This window comes from Papilio xuthus, unplaced genomic scaffold (assembly GCF_000836235.2).
Source record: "Papilio xuthus unplaced genomic scaffold, Pxut_1.1 DF829758.1, whole genome shotgun sequence".
In the NCBI taxonomy this organism is placed as follows: Eukaryota; Metazoa; Arthropoda; class Insecta; order Lepidoptera; family Papilionidae; genus Papilio; species Papilio xuthus.
Window position 1 is genome coordinate 589,769 of NW_013528891.1, and position 21,937 is coordinate 611,705.

Here is a 21,937-nt window from a genome sequence, read left to right on the forward strand (position 1 = left end):
GATTTACCTATGTTCATTTATCCGACGTTCTTACGGTGAAGGAAAACATCGTGATGCAACCTGCACATATCTGAGAAGATCAAAGATATGTGTGAAGTCAACCCGCACTTGGCCAGCGTGGTTGACTATGGCCTAATCACCCTTAACTTAGGGTAGGATCCGAGCTCCTCGGTGGGGACGTATAGTGAGCTGATGATGATGACATATTGTGCAAAACATAAAATGGTTTTCGTAAACAATACGCGATATTTATTTATACAATTCAACATTTATTTTTAATATTACCAAAATTATTTTGCAAATCTTACAATTTCTATTATATACTTAAGTAAATAAAACTCTTTTCTTATAAATTTCATTCTACTTATGTTGAATCTAACTGTAAATTTCCACTTCTATACAACATGTATAAAAACATATATTATCTTCCTTCCTTCCTTCCTGTCAGCCATGGGACGCCCACTGCTGGGCATAGGCCTCCCCCAAAGATCGCCACGATGACCGGTCTTGTGCCACCTGCATCCAGGACGCCCCCGCAACCTTGACCAGGTCATCGGTCCATCTTGCGGGAGGCCTGCCCACGCTGCGTCGACCTGTCCTGTATATTATCTTACTTCTTACTAATTTTACAAATGCTAATACTTAGATGGATGGACGTTTCTTAGAAGGTATCTCCAGAGCAGCTGGATAGATCTTGCTGAAATAAGGTATAGATGTAGAACATAGTCTGGAAGAACACAAAGGCTACTAATTAAGTTATTTTTAATTTCGAGCAGACTCCTTTAATATTTTTGTACAGATGTTTCAGCAGTGGAAATTCACAGAAAACATTTAAACCTCTTTCATCTCCATCTCTACTATTCTTCTCTGGGTGAGATCTTCTTGAACGCTGCCAGCTGGACCATCAATTGATGTAAGATGGCTTTAGCAGAGGGCGCATCTGTCAGTGCTCGAGATAGTCGCACCACTCGTCCACACTCCCTGATGAAGTACTCCAATTCATTCTCCAACTGACTACTGTCTCCTGGGGACAGTAAGAAAAGAGAAAGCTGGAAGAGATACTTACCGAGAAGAAAGTTTCGATATCTGGATTACTCTTTTGTTTGCTAAGCAGGACGGCAAAGTAGTGAATCCAAAACAGAAGAATTGTGTTGCAATGTTGAGGTTTCTTCTACAATGACTGCATTTTTTCTTTTTAAATATTAGATTTTTGTTTATTTACTAATATTTCTTGTTCCAACTAAGCTCTATGCTTGTGCTAGGATATGGTTTACAATCGAAAGCCGGGATTCGAATCCCAGAGCACGCGATCGGAAATCTGTATTCTTAAACATCAGGCTATTGAGTCTTGTAGAATTAGTTTTTTTTACTATAAAAGGACTAAAGAGACGGTTTTGTTGACGTCACCTTGCGCCATCTTTTCGTTGTCTGGCTGCAAGCATTTGTTGGCGAGGCGTGCGAGTTGCGCGCGCTCCGAGCTCAGAGCCTCGTCTAAGTCAAACAGCTCCAGCGGCGGCGGTGGTGGTTCACGGAACCTCGGCGCGAACACCTGGACAACTCAATATTTAAAAAAAAAACGAAAGTTCTAGAAGGTTCTAGAATTTAACTTACCGCTAGCTGTAATGGAGGAAAAGGGGTTTCGAATTGAGGCGCGATCAGTCTCAGCGGCTCATGTTTTACTCCTAGCGCGTCATACAATCCTAGTACTTCGGGCACTGAAAAATAACCTTGTTTATATGAATTGCCGCCAGTTTTCACTGTTGATACTCTTGTACAAAAACATATTTTTGTCTCTGTTACCTTAAAGGAAACGAAAGGGATGGCAATAAGATTTGTAAATATAGAACTCATGGGAACTATGACATTTTTCATTCACTAAATGATTCGGTAAATCTGTACATGATGTTTCTGTGCCCCTGGTACTAATACTCACGCTGTGCCAAGTTGAGAGAGAATAGTGTCCAAGTGAAGAGGGCGTGTGGGTGCAGCGGGGCGAGACGCGGGGGCGGCGCGGTGGCGGGGGTCGGCAGCGCCACCTGGCTCAGGAACAATGCATCGCCCAAAGTGCGGTACTCGTTCACCTAATGTTCATTCATTCACTCGATAGAATACTACGTACGACACAATGAATGAGAAGATACATCGAATGAAATGCATTGTAATCGTTCCTTTTCAATGGAAATAATACGTGTTCTCCATTAAACAATATCTGGTTTACATTATGCCAGTACAGTAGGACAACGGAGCTAGTCTGACTTATCGGCGCCAGTTGTCGTTTACATTATGCCAGTTGAAAGCCAGCTGTGATTTGAGCACTACTGTCTTACTGTACTGACATACTGTAAACCAGGAAAAAGGCTGGCAAAGAATCATGATTTTATTTGTATTGTAGACTCGTAGTTCTTATCCCTTAACATGTTATGATTCCCTGGTACATTTTGCTAATAAAAATAGTTACTGCTGCATTTAGAACCATTAAATGGACACTAAGAGAGGCCCTTAGTGTACATAAATATATTTCTTAATCTCCACTAAATGGCTCCTTTAGTGACTTATTGACTCTGAGTGCGGCAGTGAATGATACATTATTGACTAACATCCGGGTCTTCTACATCGACAGGATTAAGATGCAGGTCAGCAGCGCCGCCGAGGTGATTGAACACCATCTCACGGATTAGGTCGTTGCACTCGCTTTCCAAGTACTGATCAGCGAAGAAATGCCCCGAACCAATGACGAATAACTTGCCTGAACAAAACAATATTTGTATCTGTCAGTAATTAACTCTTATTTTGCATAGTGTTGAGCTTTTTCAACTTTTAATTCAAGAAAAATTTATATAATACAAACAAAATAAGAGATATAACCAACCTTTATAAATGGACTGGCTATAAGGCATTGTATTTTGTGCGTTTTCGCTATTTTGGCGCTGATAGTAACGATTTATAGCGGTTGTGTAAATTCGAATTAATAAAGAAGCAAAAGCCGTCTGTTTCATGTAATAGTCTATCCATTTATAAGAGATCAGTGGATTTTTTTCGTCTTTTTTTTATATCAGAAGGTGGCAAACGAGCGAGCGGCCACCTGAAATCGCTGAAATAGCGAAGTGAACGTTGCCCATAGACATACGCGATTGCATATGCGTTGCCTACCTTTAATCGACGGAGGAGAGGATGCACAGAAATAAAATATTTTCCCTTTCCATGCATCCTCTCATCCGGAAAGTCCAATTCCACTTCCCATCCTTTCCTTATAAGAAAGAGGGTGGGAAGGGAAAAAGAACTATATAAGGCCTCCGGGACGCACACTCATCAGACGAAACGCGGAATAGCTTCCACTTGACGCCTGTCTTCTGTATGGTCGTGGTATTTCACCGGACGAGGCGGGACAATTCGTGCGAAGATGTTAAAGCGGGCTCTACCACTGTTAAAATTATGTTAATATGTTTATTTGAATATTTTAACCTCCGCTGTCCGCAGTATACAAGGCGGCAATTGGTCTCTTAACAGGGTAACAGAGGTCGCTACTGGACAAGATGGCGGCTGCGGGCTTCTTGACTGTCAGCGTCGCGCCATAAGGATACACAAAGGTGGGAGTCGGAGGATCTTCCCTACAAGATATTTTATATTATAAAAAAAGGATGTAAATGTGCTGCTTCTTCATATGTTATTTACTCACAGAAAGTCATCACTCTCAACGCTGTAGTTTGGCATCTTCATGATGTACTTCATGACACCACGGTTTAAAATGCCATTAGATATATGACACTCCTTTGGGTGATAGAATTTGTGGTATTTAGCGCGAACCACGCAATCTGTAAAGGCATTAAAGTATGAAGTATTCTTTTATCGTTTCTAAGTGTTCACTAAATGTCTCTGAGTGTGATACATTATTGTAGCTGTCGCCCGCAACTCCGTCCGCGCGGAATTAAAAAACGTAATTAGTAGCCTGTCTTCTTCCATACTATGTTTTATATATATATATACTAGCGGACCCGACAGACGTTGTCCTGTCTACACGTCTTTAATTTGAATAAATTAATATGAAGTTAATATTTGATGAAAATTGTGAATCTAAACCATTCCCAGATCCCATTGAACACGCACAAAAAATTTCACCAAAATCGGTCCAGTCGTTTGAGAGAAGTTCAGTGACATACACACGCACAGAAGAATTATATATATAAAGATGTATTCATAATATTAGTAAAAATGTACGACTCACCATTATTAACAACTATACCATATTCTTCTAGAAAGAAATTAATATTTGTATTCATACGTTCCTCCCCTCCATCTGTCATCATGACGAGAACGGAATCTCCCCTCTCTACCACACTCTTGAGACAGGCTAGCTCGTCATCTGTGAACACGTTCTGCGGCCCTGGTACCACAAGGATCTGGACATCTTCTAGAATATTTTGTGTTAACTCTTCTCGATTGCTGGAATTAACTTCGTTAAATTAGAAGAATCTCTTTAATACTAGCCTGCGACTCCGTCCGCGCGGTATTATAAAAGGTTCCTAAAGGGTTTTCCCGGCAATTGTTCCAATTATTCTCACCTTCTAAATCTTCCCTAGATCTCCACGTACATTTCAAGACCAAGATAAGAAAAATCCGTTTAGCCGTTCTCGAGTTTTAGCGAGGCTAAGATAATCAAATTAGGATACTTTTTTAAATACAAAATGAGAACTCCTCCTTTTTTGAAGTCGGTTAAAAAGGCTTTCGTTATAAATGCCATTTTAAATTTATCCTTGAATTTTTTAGTACAACTAAAACATATTTTTTTAGCTTCATCATCAGCTCGCTATACGTCCACACCGAGGGGCTCCAAGCCTACCGTTAGATAAGGATGATTAGGCCATAGTCAACCACGCTAACCCAATGCGGTTTTTTTTAGCTTAGTTGAGAAGAAATATATTTGCTTATCGTTTTTTCCATACTCACATCATAACCTTCCAAGTTGCCTTCAGTTTGCGATGAAGCATTTTATAATTTTCATTTATTTTAAACATTTCGTTCTTAGAAACATCGAATAATATTGTATTCACTACAGATTTCATTTTGATAAATACTTTTATTTCTATTTAAGCAATTTATTAACAAAATTGTCTTGGATCAATTATTTACCGCCGTTTTGAATTGTTTGTACCAAATTGCAGTCACTAAGCAACGGTTACCAAAACAAACATGATAGTTGCCAGTATTAGGAATACTGTAATTTTTTTAAATGCTGTGAAACTTGAAATAAACTTACTCGTAAATATATTTACCTGAATTACATCGAGAATTTAACATATCATTGTAAGTAATTTTGAATATTTCCTATTTAGCCTTGATTTTATTATAATATCTACACATAAATATAATGACACTTGACAATACCAAAATGTCAGTGACCCACAAAAATAAACTTTTATTTGCTTGTAATGTACTAGTTAGTTTAATTTAGTTGTAACTAGGCAAACATGTCTGCGAGCGCAGACTCAGAGTCTGTGTGCGCACCGTACAACTGGGTGGATAGTGCGGCGGTGTACAACAAGCGCGGAGAGCGGGTGCTCGCCGAACGCCTGCGCCGCGCACCCGCTATCGCCCTCCTCTTCACATCACGCGGCGTCGACAGAGAAGGCGTCGTAGCACGCTTCTGCCGCATCTACCAGGACATCAGCCACCTCCATCTGCCTTTCGAGGTGATCTACGTGCCCATGGACGACACCGCAGAGGACGCGGCGGCCTCTTACGGCGAGCAGCCGGACTGGCTCACTCTGCGGTTTGATGATACCCTGGTACACGAGCTGAAGTACATGCACGAGGTGACGTGCATCCCGCAGCTGCTGGTGGTGCGGGGCGACGGCGCGATGATATCCTCGCACGGGATTTCTGACCTGGAGGAGTACGGGAGGAACGCGGTGCTGTCCTGGCTGCCCTCTGCCGCCTGCAGCGCGGCGCGGGGGGATGACGCGGTCGTAGACCGCGACCTCTCCCTCCTGCATGATCATCATATCAAGTTTGGTGATGCAGAACAGAAGGTATGATAGACGTCACATATTTCGTTGTTTCTATGGTGGTATTGGATAGGTTTAATACAATAAAACACAAGTAATGATCAAATAATATAATATATATTTTTATTTACATGTCTATTAGCCGAAATTATCGCAAAATCTTCCTTCCGTCTGTACGTACAGCAATTTAAACTATTTCCTACATATGTATTTACATTTCCAATTCATTTAAAATAATTTTAACTATTAAAAAAAATATTGCTACTTTCCATGTCTTACGATAATTTACAATTTTGTCTATTTTCCAAATATCATACATGAAATATGTGTATGTAATGATAAAATTATAAAGCAGTATGTACATTTTCGTATATCCTAAATAGATAATTTTTATACTAAGGAACATATACTGACGACATAATGCATAATACTGACCACAAATATTGTTAAACATGAAATTGGCTACAATATCTTCCGATAGAGTGAGCGAGACAACGTATTAACGAGTTACATTTACATAAGTGTGACAGAGATAGATACATTTATATCATTTCTACTCAATTCGAATGTTGTCTCACTTTAGATGTATCAAGATTTGTGGGCAATAGTATACGTAATTTGATTAGAATTAAATTAATAAATGTGTTAATATTGTAACAAAACATGAAAATCAGCCTTATGTTAAAAGCAGTAGAGTTTAAAATTGTTTGACGCGTTTTTCTTAGCACAGATAAAATATAACCGTTATATAAACTGAAGCCGTTTTCCGTTATTAGCATAATAAATAACCAGTTATTTTTAATGTATAAAAAGTTGTGCTATAGGTTAGTGAGGAACATAATATTGTTTATTAAAAAAATATTTAAAAAAAAAGTTTTTATGAAAAGTTTAAAAGTAAATGGATTTTTTATAGTTTATTTTTTTTTTTCGTGTCTCATTAATATTATATTAGTTTCGTGTAAAGTTAAAGTTTAAGAATATAATAAAAAAGAAAAATTTTCAGTGAAAATGTAGTTTAAGAGTTTTTCTTTGTATTTTTATGTATTATAAATATAAACAAACACACATATTTCTTATTTATAGCCAAAATCATCTAAAATATTCTGTACATAGTAAATCTTAGTAGGAATGAAATTACGATAAAAATATTTACAAAATTTCTAGTTTTTTTTTTCTCGTATGTTTTGAGCTGTCTTTGAGCTTTTAAAAACTAAATAATATTTGATAAGTTAATTGTATTTTTTATAAACAAAATATAATTGAATTTATGCGGTTTTTATATAATTGATATAAACACGAAAAATGTACTTAAAAATGGAACTTAGTTAACTAAATGGATAAAATATGATATGACTAAACGAAATCACTCTGTCTTGGATTTACAGTTGGTTTCCACTGCTGATATAACATATTGATACTCTTTTGTCAAAGCGAATGAAAGAGATGACAATAATGAAAATTATCTTCTGAATATAAAAACTGTAGTATTTTTGTAGTTTTCTATGCCTTTCTTAAACCAACAGATTCTTTAAAAAAGGGTAGGTAGACATAAAAAAAGTCAAACAACAGTAAAACTAGGTGAATAATTAAAAAAGTACCAGGATAGCAGAAATTCGTAAGATATAAAAAGATAAGGACATAAAAAAATGAAACAGAAGGGTCAATATTCTTGTGAGAAGTACCAGGATAGCAGCAGTATAGAGTAACGCAAATCATAAGACAGAGTAGATGTGAAATAGCTACACTATAAATAGACAGGTCATTGCTTGAAAATTACACCATTTGTGTTATTCCGACTTAAACACGCCTGATGAAGATCCTGCTATATCTAAAATGGCGACGATCAAATAGGCACAAAAAATCGAGGCGAGATAACCTGTCCATGTATAGGGTCGAACAATATGTGAAGTACCAGGCGAGCAGCAGATCATAAGAAGCCCATGTCCAAAGCGTTGTATAGCGCGGCGATGTCGGAATGTCCTGAGATACGCCAAAAGGGATAGTTCTTGTTTTTTGCAGCAGCTTCTTCATCTTTACCATCACCGATCACAACGTAAGTACATCTCTCACCGAAACGTTGTTTTATCTTATCGAAGCAATTCTCTTTACCTAAAATTATATATTTATTAGTAAATCTATACATATAAATGAAATTGGAATGTTTGTTTTGAAATAACAGTTTTTTTTTACTATAGAATATAACGTCGGTAGCTCAGGGTTTTAAGCACTTGACTTGCAATCTGCATGTCCTGAGTTCGAATCCCGCTATATACCAATGTGTTTTTAGATTAGTGGATGATATCGCTGGCAGAGCTAGTATTAATTAAACTCAAGGTCAATTTCATCATCATCATCATCAGTTCATTATACTTTCCCGCTGAGGGTCTCGGAGCCTACCCTAAGTTAAGGGTGTTTAGGCCATAGTCAACCACGCTGACTCATTGCGGGTTGACTTCACACATATCTTTGAATTTCTCAGATATGTGCAGCATCATGATGTTTTCCTTCACCGTTACATCGGATAAATGTACATATGTAAATAGGAAATAGAAAAACACATTGGTACATGGCGGGATTCGAACTCAGGAACTGCAGATTGCAAATCAAGTAATTAACCCCTGATCCACCGACACTCAAGGTGATCACTTTAGGTTAATTTAAAAGTGTGAAATATGAATACAAATCATATGAAAATACCTGTCTTTGTAGCTGAGTATATATTCTCAATGGGGAAGACACCGCCGAGACCGAACAGCAGCACTTTGGCTAACGCCGGCACTAGTTGTGTTGTCGTCACCAGTACATTGACACAGTTCTCTCTAAAAAAAAAACAATACATGACTAACTGTCGCCCGCGACTCCGTCTGCGAGGAATTTAATAACACTTTGTTGTTTATTTCTATATTTGCTGTTTTTGGATTTAAACAACACATATTTTTTTAAGTACTTGATTGTGTTTTTTGACGGTTATAGGACGTATAAGAAGGGGGAAATCTTTTCTTTGAACATTCCATCTCCATCTTTAATTAAATTGTTTCTTAATTTAGCGCGGACAGAGTCACGAGCTACAGCTATTAAAAAATAAACAAAGTATTAATTTAAAGTATGCAAATGTAATATTTACCTGGAGTTAATCATATTGAGGCACTTGCAGGCGAGAGTAAGCCAGTTGTCTGTCGCCTGTTCCAGTTCCGCGCGCAGCTGGAGCCACTGCTCGCGCTTTGCTGGACCCAAAAGTCCACCCACACTGCAATAACAAAGATTTACTGCACTCACATTCCTCTTAATGTCCACTTAACTGCCACTAAGTGTGGATTTAACCTAACAAATGTTAGATTTTTTGGAAAAGACAATTTTATAAACGCTGTGTTGTCATATGACAGTTGATTAACGCCAAAATCATATAGGCACAAAATATTACGTCTAATAGCCTGTCCATTTATAGAGGTCAGTGATGAAATCTATAATGCACTAAGGAACACTTTTAGTGCTTAATTAATGACCGATTGAATAACATAAACACAAAGTCAAATTGTTACTAAGTTAACATCCCAATGAAATCATAAATTTATAGTAAAAGTGAAGAAAATTCGGTCCGAGAGAAACTTCTATAAGAGAGAAAAATATCTTCTATAAAAGTCCCGTGGACTGTATAAAGTAGGACCAGAATAAGCGAGAACCAAGCGAGAATCATTCCAGTCCTGACTAAAAACATTCAAAGGCGAACTAAAATTAGAAACATGTTTAAATAGAAAAATATCATAGTCCTTGAAACTCTGGCTTTTTTAGGTTCGACTATATTTTCAATACAAGTATTAAAAGTCGAAATAAAAAAAACTCACCTATTCCTATAATTATTATATGTATCCTTGATCTTCCTGTACCGGAATGCCAGTTTCCGCATCCAGTCGACACCGCCGCGCATACCAGGGGCGCATAACCCGGGAGCGGTGGCGTGGAACCCGTCCGCCGCGAAATTGTACGTAGATAAATCCTGTCCGCTATCATCCGCTGCTACCGCATCTATGTGCTCCTGGTCACAATCCTACAGACACAGGGAGTTTATTTTTTAATTTAATGTGAGAGCTTATTGTGTTTGGAGAGCTTATAGGAAAATTAACTTAATCGTAGGTTTCTGAGAAAAAAATCCCAGTTTAATAATTATCTCTGATCATATGTTTTATACAGATATTTTGGTCTCAGAAATCCACAGTAAGTAAAGCCAATATTGTACTATATAAATAAGAAACATCTGAAATGCACTAACTCAAAAATGTCAACACAATAAGAAAAGCACACAAGCTTACAAATTTTTAGATTTTATGCTATAGAGAAATGCAAGTCCTGTCTCTTAATAATCAAAGATAGCAAATTGCAAAAAAAATATACTTTAATAATAAACAGATGACATGAAATTACTTACCTCAACATCATTGAAGAAGAAATGAGCATCGGCCAAACTGAATATCATCTCTTCTATTCTGAAACCCAACTGCACTATATGCTGTGTGTCCTGAAACAAACAATCCATCATCATCAGCTCACTAAATATCCCCACCGAGGGGCTCGGAGACTACCCTAAGTTATGGGTGACTATGCAATAGTCAACCACACTGGCCAAGTGCGGGTTGACTTTACATATATCTTTGAATTACAACAATCCATACAAAAGTACGTTATTTGTATACAAAAACTTCATTAAAAAACTTGACATTTTACTTGTCTGTCAAGAGGGAAAAAACAGCTGATTTTGACAAGTCAAGTGTCAATCAATTTATTTTTCAGACATTTTTTGTTGGTAAATTCCATACACATCCGTTTAGTCTTTCTAGAGTTATGTGATAACAAACATCCATACTTTTACGTCTTACTAATATTATAAATGCAAATGTATGGATGGATAGATGTTTATTAGAAGGTATCTCCAGAACGGCTGCATTTCACTGTAATTTGGACTTGATATAGAACATATTCTGGAAGAACAAATAGGCTACTAATAATGTTTTCTTAATTCTGCGCTGACGGAGTCATGGTTGACCGCTATTTTATAATGTTAAGAAATTATATAAATAAAACAAACATACCTTATTGTACTTAGTAGCAAAAGAGCCAGTGAGTAGTGAATGGAAGATAATAATCGTCTCATCCAAGTCCCATATGAACACTCTCTCAGTGGATGGTTCGGGAACATGTTGTGCGGGCGATGACGACGTGTTCCGTCTGCCTCTGCCTCGTGATCTGCTAGCCGTGCTCTCTCTGGAGATTTAATATTAGTAATGTTATTAAAAACAAAAGAAATTTCACAACTGTAAGGAAGTTTAAGTTGATCTAGTTTAAGTTATCTGTTTAATGTCATCCTGAAAGCTAAAGTTGGTCATCCATCTCTTCCTACTCTGTCCTGATATTATAAGTATGGGAAGGAATGTTAGATTTCCATGGGAGGATTTGTGGAAACAAGAAATTTTTACATCTAATGAAAATTTGCTGATTATGTTTCAGATTTCTATAGTTATTGTTTCTTTAACATCAGACAGGCTTTCTTTGTATTTAATGCTGTAATTTCTTACCCGGAATTCTCTCTGCATCTCCTACTGGCTGCGTGTACTTCATTTTTGATGGGAGAGAGCGGGCTGGTGTCATTTATTGCAGGTACCATTGATGAAGGAGATTCTAGAACATTTAGACAATCGTAATTTTATTGTTAAATTTAGTAATTTTGAAGTTCATTGTTAGTAAACATTTACTAATAATTTTAAATTTCTTTCTGTTTATTACAGCTCATGTTGGTATATGTTTTACAAACTGAGTATTCTTGTTATAATAAAATATGAAAAAATTAGACTTTATAAGTTTATTTTATGTGAATCTTAATTCGTGAACAACTTTCGTACAACTTTTACAATTAACTTTACACAAGAGAAAACTAATTCTTTAACACCAAAAGTAACTTAAAAATTTCTATATTCAATATAATACAGTTTACCATTATCACTTTCTGAATCAGGCCAGTAATCAGAATTATCGTCAACATTTCGCTCGACACTATCACTAAGTTTTCTTCGTTTTATAGGACAATTGTTTTCTGAATCTTTTTTCATTTTATAAAAGCTAAATAACACTCGAAAGTCACAAAAATGTTAAAACGGAACTGCAAATTAAAAGTTAACGTTCTGTTAATTAAAAACTATTGTACAATTATTTACTTTAAACAATGTTTCATGTAGTTTACAGCTTTTAAAATTTTAACAAAATAAACTACAATGACATTGTCAAACCGAGTCAAAACAAATGTGACATATGACAAACGTGGCCACAGATTCAAAAAGTTAATAATGTTATAGATTATGTAAAATGAAAACTTTGCTTTAAAAACCTTATTAATTATTGCATATGGACACATTCGCCATGGATTTTGACGGTAAATTTTACCTGATAGTCCACCGCCGATGAGATATGAAGTATGTCCGGCGCTGCCACTGCTGCTGGGCGAGCTGACGTAAGGAGAGTAGCTCGGAGTGGCGTAATATCCTCCGTACTGTGCCACGTTGTGGTCAGCGTAACCCGATGCGTAACTGCTATAATCCTGAAATTGTTACTAATTTTATTATAAAGGAATACAAATAATACATATGAAGTTTAAACAATTTAACCATAATAAACTTTATAGGATTATCACTAAAAGAAAAAAAATATTGTATTTTGTCCATACGTAATATTTCGTACAACACTAAAATCATACTAAAATTAAGTTTATGAATATATTATAACACATTTAAACAACAAGAAATTGTGTTTTTTTTTTAATTTAATTATATTTGTAATTCCATACGTACCTGTTGTGCATTAGGAAAGGATTGTGCCAGCCCTCCGTTGTAGGAGGAGTACGCGTACGGGGAGGGCTGTGCCGCGAAGCCCGTACTGGGCACCGTGCCCACACCGCCCATACTGTACGCACTCAGATATGTTGGCGTGGCCTTACATGACGATCTGCGAATTAAGTTGCCAATGTTAAAGATTTTTCTCTTGTTAATCTTAACAGAAAATTGACGTTTTACCATAGACAAAATCTATTGTTATCTTGGGTTCAATTTCCATTAGCCTATTGTTAAATTTGTATAAAAATCACCCCCTTTACATGATCTTTCAGATTTCTTATGATAGTTAGAAATATGCCTGTTCTTTACCTATTGTTAGTGTTATGTGGTGGAGGATAAGCCGCGTAGGGCTGGTTGTATAGCGTAGAGCTGACATACGACGAAGCCGCACTTCCGCCGCCATATTGCTGCATACTGCCAACACAATAAAATTAAATGTAATTTAAAAGGCAAAGGACCATGACTTGTAAAGCCAACATTTTTAATGTAGATTACTTATAAGTACACAAAGTACACTTATCTGACTCTGAGTGCAGTTAATAAGTTGTAAGTAAAACTTAAATGTATTTTTAGTTCAGATTTTTTGGATAATGTTAGACGTTACTGTCTCACTTATTTAATTTATAAATAAAACACAACCACAGGCTGAATATAAAAGGTAAACCGGCTTATAAGGATTTGTGTGAAGCCATACAAAGTGGAAAGTTTACGAGACTCCACTTCCGCGGCAAGATAACTATCTATAATAATATCATAAAAAGGATATATTTATGTTCAATAATTCAAATAGCGTTTAGGCACTTTTTACAGTATTAGTCAGATTATAAACTGACTATACGATAGTTTTTACCTATTATAATACTGGTAAGGCAGCGCGGACTGGTCGTAGGGCAGCGTCTCGCCGTAAAGCGCCGCGTCCGCCTCACACAGGCCTGGGCTGCGCACCTCGCTCTTCACGCCACCACCTGCATATAACCTCTTTGTTACTTATGATGTCCTGGTACTTGTACTTTTTGACAATATGAAAAACACATACAAAATAATTTTTTTTCACTTTTTGTTTATTCTCTTATTCTTAAGCAATGATTAAAATGCTAATATAATATTATGATTTATGTATTACTTTAAAAATATTAATCTTAATAAAAAAAAAACCAAACATCTAATATCAATAAATTTTTCTTTTTATTATCTTGCAATCACTAATTAACATACCTTGCATATATTTAATGTAATTATTATTTAAATGTTAATAAATCGATAAAATTGAATTAAAAGATATCATTAAGACCTACCGGAATATTTTGGAATTAATTTTATATTCAAAACGTCCGAATGTATTTCGTGTTAATGCGAAATTAAAATTAATGTATTTGTTAAACTGTTTAACCTTTATAATAGTTAAAACACATCACTATTAACAAATATTATAAGATATTCATAATTTTAATTATAAACTTACGTCTATGAAATTCAAAAATAACATAGATTTGTGCAAAAAATTATATTTACTATCCTTACGATCATTTTACACTACTTATATAATCTGTGTCACTCTAAATAATAGTCTATAATATTTAGATACTGTCAACACTAATTGTTTAAATCAAATGCGCACAAAACACTACATCGTATAGCCAGTCCATTTATAGTGATCAATGGCTGTCAACCAATAGTGCCTTTGCCTTTATTAAAAAAAACTTACCCGTGCTATCGTCATTCATTAACCAGGCTACAGCTGAGCTTGACGTCGTAGAACACAAGCCTGTTGACGTCAGCGGTAGAGCTAGACCACTCAATGCGTTCGTACAACCATTGGCCAAACTACAGTCTTCTTGTGGCAAACTCAAGCTGTCAGTTAGACTGAGAGCTGAGCTATTTGACGTCGTTGCTTGGAACAGGGTTGACGCGCCTGTCACTAAAAGCGCGGGAAGTGTTGCATCTTGTAACAAAGATGGCGGCGATTCTGACGTCGATTCTGATTCGCAGGGACTAGTGTTGTTGTCGCCGGATAATCTGGTAACAAGGATAGGAAAATTAACTTCTAATTAAATGAGATATGGTTATAATAATTTCTTGGACGAGGGATACAGACATTTTGATTAATACTAAAACAAAGATAAACAGTGGTAAAGCTCGCTTTAACATCTTCGCACGAATTGGTCACACAGAAGACAGGTGTAAAGTTGAAGCAATTCCGCGTTTCGTCTGATGAGTGTGTGTCCCGTAGGCCTAATTTAGTCCTCTTTCCCTTCCCACCCTTTTTCTTATAAGGAAAGGATTTGAAGTGGGAGTGGACTTTCCAGATGAGAGGATGCATGGAAAGGGAAAATATTTTCTTTCTATGCATCCTCTCCTCCGTCGATTAAAGGTAGGCAACGCATATGCAATTGCGTATGTCTACGGGCAACGGTAACTTCGCTATTTTAGCGATTTCAGGTGGCCGCTCGCTTGTTTACCACTTTACGATATAAAAAAAATTGTAATTCAATTTGCCTACAATTTACAATAACTCAACTAATATATCTATTGCTTGTCTTTATTTATGTTTTATCGTTTCCACGGGATATTCAGAAATATCTTAAAATGCAGGAAGTTAATCTATTTCCTTAACAAATTCATCATCACTCTTATATTACGAGGATAAAACGTATAAACAAGCAATTAGTTAAATGTCCAAACGATCACTTACAATTCAGTTTACGTCAAACGGAACGTCTTAAACAAAACAATGTCGGTTTAACACAACAATGGATATAAAAAAATCCATTAAACTCCGATCTTTGTTTACGGGGAAACGTCTTTTTATAAACACACGCCCTCGATGTCTTTATTTCGGAAGGAAAAAGCGCAATCAAAACTTTTGATGCGTTTGTAATTCCTACGTTTTTCTCTTTTTATTGTTTTTCGAATGGCTTAATTAATCGATACTTACGCACACGGCAAAGCGTTTTAAAACTATTCAATATTAAAGTTTAGTTATCGAAAAATTTTGAAATTCCAACACGACGAAATCTTCCAATATTTAGTTGTTACTATCCACACACATGCTTTCTCTTACACCAAGAAAAGTGTAGAAATAATAACTATAGCTCAGTGGCTTTAGCCCTTAGTAGCCTAGAGTTTCAATTTTGAAACCAATCTTTTAAACCGATTGTTCACAATACTATTAGTTTTTTTTATAGGTTGGCTGAACCTATTTTACTGTTGTATTATTCTTTCCAACGAAATTAAAAAAAAAAACAAATTTCATTATTGTTTTATTTTATCAAGCAAACACAGTAATGTTAAAAATAAATCACTTTCGTATGTAAATCAGGCTACTAATGGTTAAGGAAACAAAGTATTTGACAGAGCCCTAGATTCTACGTTGGATTATTTTAGGCCCTAGAATTTGAAAATCTCGCGTTCTTGGTTCAGTTCGTGTCTTAACTTTTTGTAGATACATAATAATAATCTTTTAATCGATTATTTTCAGTACTTTAGATATATTTATGTAAAATATCGATTGTATCTTATATCTTTAAATGATCAATTCTTTTATATATTTATAATTGGAATCTCGGAATCGGCTTCAACGATTTTCATAAAATTTAGTATATAGGGGGTTTCGGGGGCGATAAATCTAGCTAGGAATCATTTTTAGAAAATGTCATTTTATTCGTGTTTATCGATAATCAACTTAAACATGAACTTAACTTTTTCTATCGGTAAGATCGAAAAACATTCATATTGCATCATTTTATTAGTAATTCGTACTTAAATATAATTTCCAAAAAACACAATTGAAAAAAAAATACCGAGCAAAGCTTCATCCAGGTACTAATCGTTAAATCGTTAAACGAAAGCTTCAGTTGAATTTATACGAGTGAATTAGAGAAATAAGTTGTCATATTGTCACCAGTACACTATTATAACTGGCCAGTGTGACAGCAATAAAAAAGATAATAACAATTATGACAACTCCAAAGCTTAATCACTATTTGTTTTTTTAATTTTTAAATTACGACCATAAAATCAAATCATCGAAATTAAACAACACATGCCAACGCCCGCGCCCCTCGTGTCAATTTTATCTAACAAAATGTTTACACGTGTTCGAATTAATTCAGCTCGTTATCAACGGCTGCTCGCTCGCGCCATTTAATCAAACTCCCGCGCTGTCACATGTGACAGATGCGTGACGTCACTCCAATTTAAATAGCATTTAGTGCTTTTATCTTTTTTTTATCGGTTGCCTGTTTATAAAATGTAACTTGTTGAAGTTTAATTAATAATTACTAAAACCTTCGTATATGTAATATATTATCTGTCGCCTGCGACTCCATCAGCGCGGAATAAAAAAAGAAAATTAGTAGCCTATGTGTTCTTCCTACTATGTTCCATATGTATTCCAAATTTCATCGAGATCCAACAATGCAGGAGATACCTTCAAACAAATATCTATCAACCCATCCATCGAAACATTCGCATTTATAATATGACTAATTGTCGCCCGTGACTCCGTCCGAGCGGGATTTAAAAACACTTAATTAGTAGCGTATGTGTTCTTTCAGACTATGTTCTACATCTATGCCAAATATCATCAAGATCCGTTGAGCCGTTACGAAGATACCTTACCAAACATCCATCTAAACATTCGCATTTATAATATTAGTAAGATATCACGCATTTAGGGCCAATAAAACAATAACTTTACTAAAGAATAAAGTACTGGCAGTCAAACGGAAAACTGTGACAAGTAAATCATCCAACCATATGGATTGTCACTCATTGCTCGATCTTAAAAGCTTTGAAGTCTTTTGTTAGACAATTTTAAAACTGTTTTTACGATGACTACTGCATAAAAATCTTATTTGAAAAGGAGCCGAAAACATTAAAAAAAGCTTTCAATTAAAAAGATAGTGACAATAATGCCAGAAATTCCGGGGTCCTAAAGTTCTTTTGATATACGATAGTGTTGTTTGAACGCAACTCTCGATGTGGCGGCAAAAAGCAAAGTGACACTTGAAAAAGGCGCGAACTAATATAAACAAGGGTTCTTTTTTCTAGACAAAGGCCATCCGTGTTCAGCCAGCGGACAGAGTTAACGCATTTTATGTTATTTGAGATGATTGATAAATTTATTTATTGTGCTGATAAATATTTAAACAAGCTGTCGCCCGCGATTTCGTCCGCGCGTGATTATAAAATAGATGTTTGCCGATTCTCAGACCTACTCAATATGCTCACAAAATTTCATGAGAATCGGTCAAGCCGTTCCAGAGGAGTATGGGAACGAAAATTGTGACACGAGAATTTTATATATTTTTTAATGTTATATACTTAATTAATCACTATGACTATGGTTGCTAACGTTCAATGGACATAAACTCGAAAACTCGTAGCGAAAAACAAGAGAGGACAACTGTCAAAAAAAGTGACTTTTTTACTTTATTAATCCGAAGCGAACACGTAGATGTTGAACTCAAATCGGAATAAATCGCATCAAATCTGTATATTTGGCAACCCTAAATACCACTGCTTGTATCCTTTAATAACCTACCAAATCCCTAGCAACTGTTGAGAACAATAAGACTCTTACCGCCCCGTGCCCTGCACTCAAGGGCACAATGGCCGGCACACTTCTACAAAATAAACAACGCGTTAAGTCAAGGGTTCCTTACAATAAACAACGAAACAACACTTACAATGATTATATTAATGTTTAGATTTAACTTAACTAAGCACATAAGTGAAACTGATTCATATTAAGTCACTATATGTCGCCCGCAACTCCATACGCACGGTATTAAAAAAAACTTAGTAGTCTATGTGTTCTTCCAGACTATGTTCTACATCTATGTCAAATTTCATCAAGATACAAGCTGCCGTTGTAAACATTCGCTAAAATTATTAAAAAAAATGTCTATTATCAATAACTTCTACAATCCATCTATACATGTATATATATACATTAGTGTATGTATGTGTCATCGAAAAAAATGTCCAGTGTCGATTTTGACGTTGTTTTTGTCATTTTTTTTGTGACTGTATTGCCACTGTTTGCCTTGAGGAGGCATTTACAGCTTCACCGGGCTTGAGGTGGCTGAACGCAGATGGCAATTAGCCTAAACCTCGTTTAAGAGTAACTAAGCCCGAGGGTTCCCTCAGGAACCTCGGCACGGGCCGTTACTTCGTTATTATTACCGGATTGGGTGTTACCTGATTATTAGGAAAGTAGCTAATGTATGCAGGAATATTATAGGCTTCTTTTAATTCCGCGTTAACGAAGTCGCGGGCGTTAGCTAGTATAGAATAAAATGCAGATGTAACATGCCTTCTTACTTTTAAAATTACTACTAAGTTTTTACAATGGACGTGTCGTTTTACGCAAAAATCCTACTCGTCTTCGCTTAGTCAACTATATTGTTGTATGAACAGATCAGCTCACTATACGTCCCCACTGAGGGACTCGGAGCCTACCCTAAGTTAAGGGTGATTAGGCCATAGTCTACCATGTTGGCCAAGTGCGGGTTGACTTCACACATATCTTTGATCTTCTCAGATATGTGCACCATCACGATGTTTTCCTTCACCGTTATATCGGATAAATGTACATATGTAAATCGGAAATGAAAAAACACATTGGTACATGGCGGGATTCGAACCCAGGAGCTGAAGATTGCAAGTCAAGTGCTTGATCATTGAGCTACCGATGCTCTGTATGAACAGATACTATGTTTTAAATTGCATTTAAAATAAATATTAAAATGATTATTAACATAACTAGTAACAATGTGTTTCGCTTATATCAGCGAATGTTAATATTGATTTGTTTTTGTTATATGACTCTATTTAAACATCACTGATTTAAATGCAATATATCTTACTAATATTATAAACTAGCTGTCGCCCGCGACTCCGTCCGCGTGGATATATAAAATAACTTAATTAGTGTAGCCTATGTGTTCTTTCAGACTATGTTCTATACGTATGCCAAATTTACTAGAGATCCGTTCAACTGTTCTAGAGATATCTTCAAACACCCATCCATCCATCCACATCACATCCATCTAAACAATCGCATTTATAATATTAGTAAGTTAAATAAATAGTAACTCTTCAAGGCATAAATGCGTAAGAAAATGAATAGTATCCTATGTCCGTCTCCTGTCTCAAAGCTACCTCCTCATCAATTTTCAGTCATATCGGTAAAGCCGTTCTTGAGTTATAAATAGTGTAACTAACACAACTTTCTTTTATATATATAAGAGATATAGATGTGAATGTTTAGATCGATGTTAGTTTAAAGGTATCTCCAGAACTGCTGGACGGATCTCGATGAAATTTGGCACACATATAGAACATAGTCTGGAAGAACACATAGGCTACTATTTTTTTTGAATTCTAGTATCGTTACCTTTGTATGTTTATCACTAGCTTTTGCCCGCGATTCCGTGCGCGTGCATTAAAAACCTTAATTAGTAGCCCATATGTTCTTCCAGACTATGTTCTACGTTTATGCCAAATTTCAGCGAGATCTATAAAGCCGTTTTGGAGATATCTTCTAACAAAGATTCATCTAAACATTCGCATTTATAATATTAGTAAGAAACACGCAGTAAGATGTATGTCATACGGTATGCAAAATTGTCAAAATGTGTTTAAAAGAGTTAATATTATTATAAGTAACCCTAAAAGTTCCTTTACAAACCGCCATTTGGCTTCCACGTGTCAACCGCTCGGCTGCGTTCAGATTCTATTAATTGCTTCTTATATTTTTTTTTGTCAACTGCCAAAAATTACAACGAAAAAAAAAACAGATGTCTTTTAAAACAAATGACCCGAATGCCAGTGAGGTTTCGTCAAAATGATTAAATATAGGTTATTACATAATTAAAATGAATAAGATTTCCATACAGACATCTGTCATAATTTTTAATATTAATTTAAACTTGTCATCTCTCTCATTATCATTGAAAAACTGGAGACAACAATATGTTTTAAATTTACTAATATTATAAATGAGAATGTTTAGATGACTATTAAAAGGTATTTCCAGGCTATATGGATTTCACTAACAGTTAGGCATAGATGTAGAACATAGTCTGGAAGAACACATAGACTTCTATCTTTATATATATAATTCTTCTGTGAGTGTGTATGTCACTGAACTTCTCTCAAACGACTGGACCGATTTTGTTGAATTTTTTTGTGTGTGTTCAAGGAGATCTGGGAATGGTTTAGATTCACAATTTTGTCCGCTGGACAATGTTTTTATTAATTGATTTTTAATTTATTAGTAGTTGTTGATTTTGGAATGTTTTACATTGGATCCGACAGACGGCTCTACCATCGCAGTGTCAAATTTTAAATAATATTCAAATTAAAGACGTGTAGACAGGACGTCTGTCGGGTCCGCTATTAAGTTTTTATAATTCCGCGCGGTCAAAGTAAACATTTAAATTAAATTTTTAATAAACAAATGTGTATAACCAAATAAAGTTCCTTTGCCTAAAATTCTTTTTAAAAAAGGAACAGATAATATAATGAGAGGAAACAAATTAAAAAAGTACAAATGCCATTTGACACTTCGAATCCTGGCTGTCAATAGAAAAAAATAAAACCGCGTAACGAAATCGGTTCGGAAACTTGATTTATATTCGACAGGAATGTACAACTGTTTATTTTAAAACGAATAATCATCCACAGATAAAAAACGGAACGTCGTGCGTTAACCACTAATTAACCCGACTAATTCGTTGCTTAAATTGGTATGCGCCTTGTCGAATACCAAAATACATTTATCTTTTTTTAGTCGGATAGATCTTAATAGTCTCCTATTTAAATAATTGATGACGTTTTTAGAGTTACTTATGTCATCAGTATATTAATTTTGATTAATTGAAAACAAATTTACGTATTAACAAATGGGACAATTGTTGCTAATATCAGCTAAGGAAATTGTTGGTTGCTGGCTGGCTACACTTTTTTTTCATAGAACTTAGTAAACTTCTATAAATGGATATGCTATGAACTGTTGTATTTTGTGCTTATTTGATTTTAAACATTTCGGTA

At 35.5% G+C, this 21,937-nt stretch overlaps 3 protein-coding genes across 4 annotated transcripts in view; 1 reads left to right on the plus strand and 2 right to left on the minus strand.

Moving 5' to 3' along the window:
- Positions 1–362: 362 nt before the first annotated feature.
- On the minus strand, positions 363–5,131 carry IFT52 (intraflagellar transport 52). The gene is made up of 10 exons (XM_013321101.1): positions 4,945–5,131; positions 4,223–4,440; positions 3,677–3,812; positions 3,463–3,608; positions 2,598–2,746; positions 1,934–2,081; positions 1,612–1,715; positions 1,408–1,549; positions 838–1,024; positions 363–598 (listed from the first exon to the last, which is right to left on the minus strand). Exons 1-9 carry the CDS (start codon positions 5,058–5,060, stop codon positions 858–860), a joined length of 1,326 nt encoding a protein of 441 aa, XP_013176555.1. The 5' UTR covers positions 5,061–5,131; the 3' UTR covers positions 363–598; positions 838–857.
- Positions 5,132–5,404: 273 nt separating this feature from the next.
- Positions 5,405–6,047, plus strand: LOC106123332 (nucleoredoxin-like protein 2). The gene has a single exon (XM_013319621.1). It carries the CDS (start codon positions 5,466–5,468, stop codon positions 6,030–6,032), a length of 567 nt encoding a protein of 188 aa, XP_013175075.1. The 5' UTR covers positions 5,405–5,465; the 3' UTR covers positions 6,033–6,047.
- Positions 6,048–7,592: 1,545 nt separating this feature from the next.
- eya (eya transcriptional coactivator and phosphatase 2) overlaps positions 7,593–21,937 on the minus strand; it is a 40,543-nt gene continuing 26,198 nt past the window's right edge. For both annotated transcript variants that reach the window (XM_013305915.1, XM_013305919.1), the window contains 12 exons: positions 14,583–14,893; positions 13,728–13,842; positions 13,187–13,291; positions 12,836–12,989; positions 12,432–12,585; positions 11,570–11,672; positions 11,087–11,258; positions 10,426–10,515; positions 9,845–10,047; positions 9,127–9,249; positions 8,700–8,821; positions 7,593–8,111 (listed from right to left, as the gene is read on the minus strand). In XM_013305915.1, the coding sequence (XP_013161369.1) occupies positions 7,930–8,111; positions 8,700–8,821; positions 9,127–9,249; positions 9,845–10,047; positions 10,426–10,515; positions 11,087–11,258; positions 11,570–11,672; positions 12,432–12,585; positions 12,836–12,989; positions 13,187–13,291; positions 13,728–13,842; positions 14,583–14,893 (1,834 nt within the window). In that variant the 3' untranslated portion in view covers positions 7,593–7,929. The remainder of the gene's footprint in view (positions 8,112–8,699; positions 8,822–9,126; positions 9,250–9,844; positions 10,048–10,425; positions 10,516–11,086; positions 11,259–11,569; positions 11,673–12,431; positions 12,586–12,835; positions 12,990–13,186; positions 13,292–13,727; positions 13,843–14,582; positions 14,894–21,937) is intronic.

Bases quoted from the DNA above. Each gene is read 5' to 3' on its own strand.
- LOC106123332 (XM_013319621.1), top strand. From the start codon at position 5,466: ATGTCTGCGAGCGCAGACTCAGAGTCTGTGTGCGCACCGTACAACTGG.
- IFT52 (XM_013321101.1), bottom strand. From the start codon at position 5,060: ATGAAATCTGTAGTGAATACAATATTATTCGATGTTTCTAAGAACGAA. The intron at 4,441-4,944 runs GTGAGTATGGAA...AGTTAATTCCAG, and splicing joins GCAACTTGGAAGGTTATGAT to CAATCGAGAAGAGTTAACAC. The intron at 2,082-2,597 runs GTTAGTCAATAA...AATGAACATTAG, and splicing joins TCGATGTAGAAGACCCGGAT to GTGAACGAGTACCGCACTTT.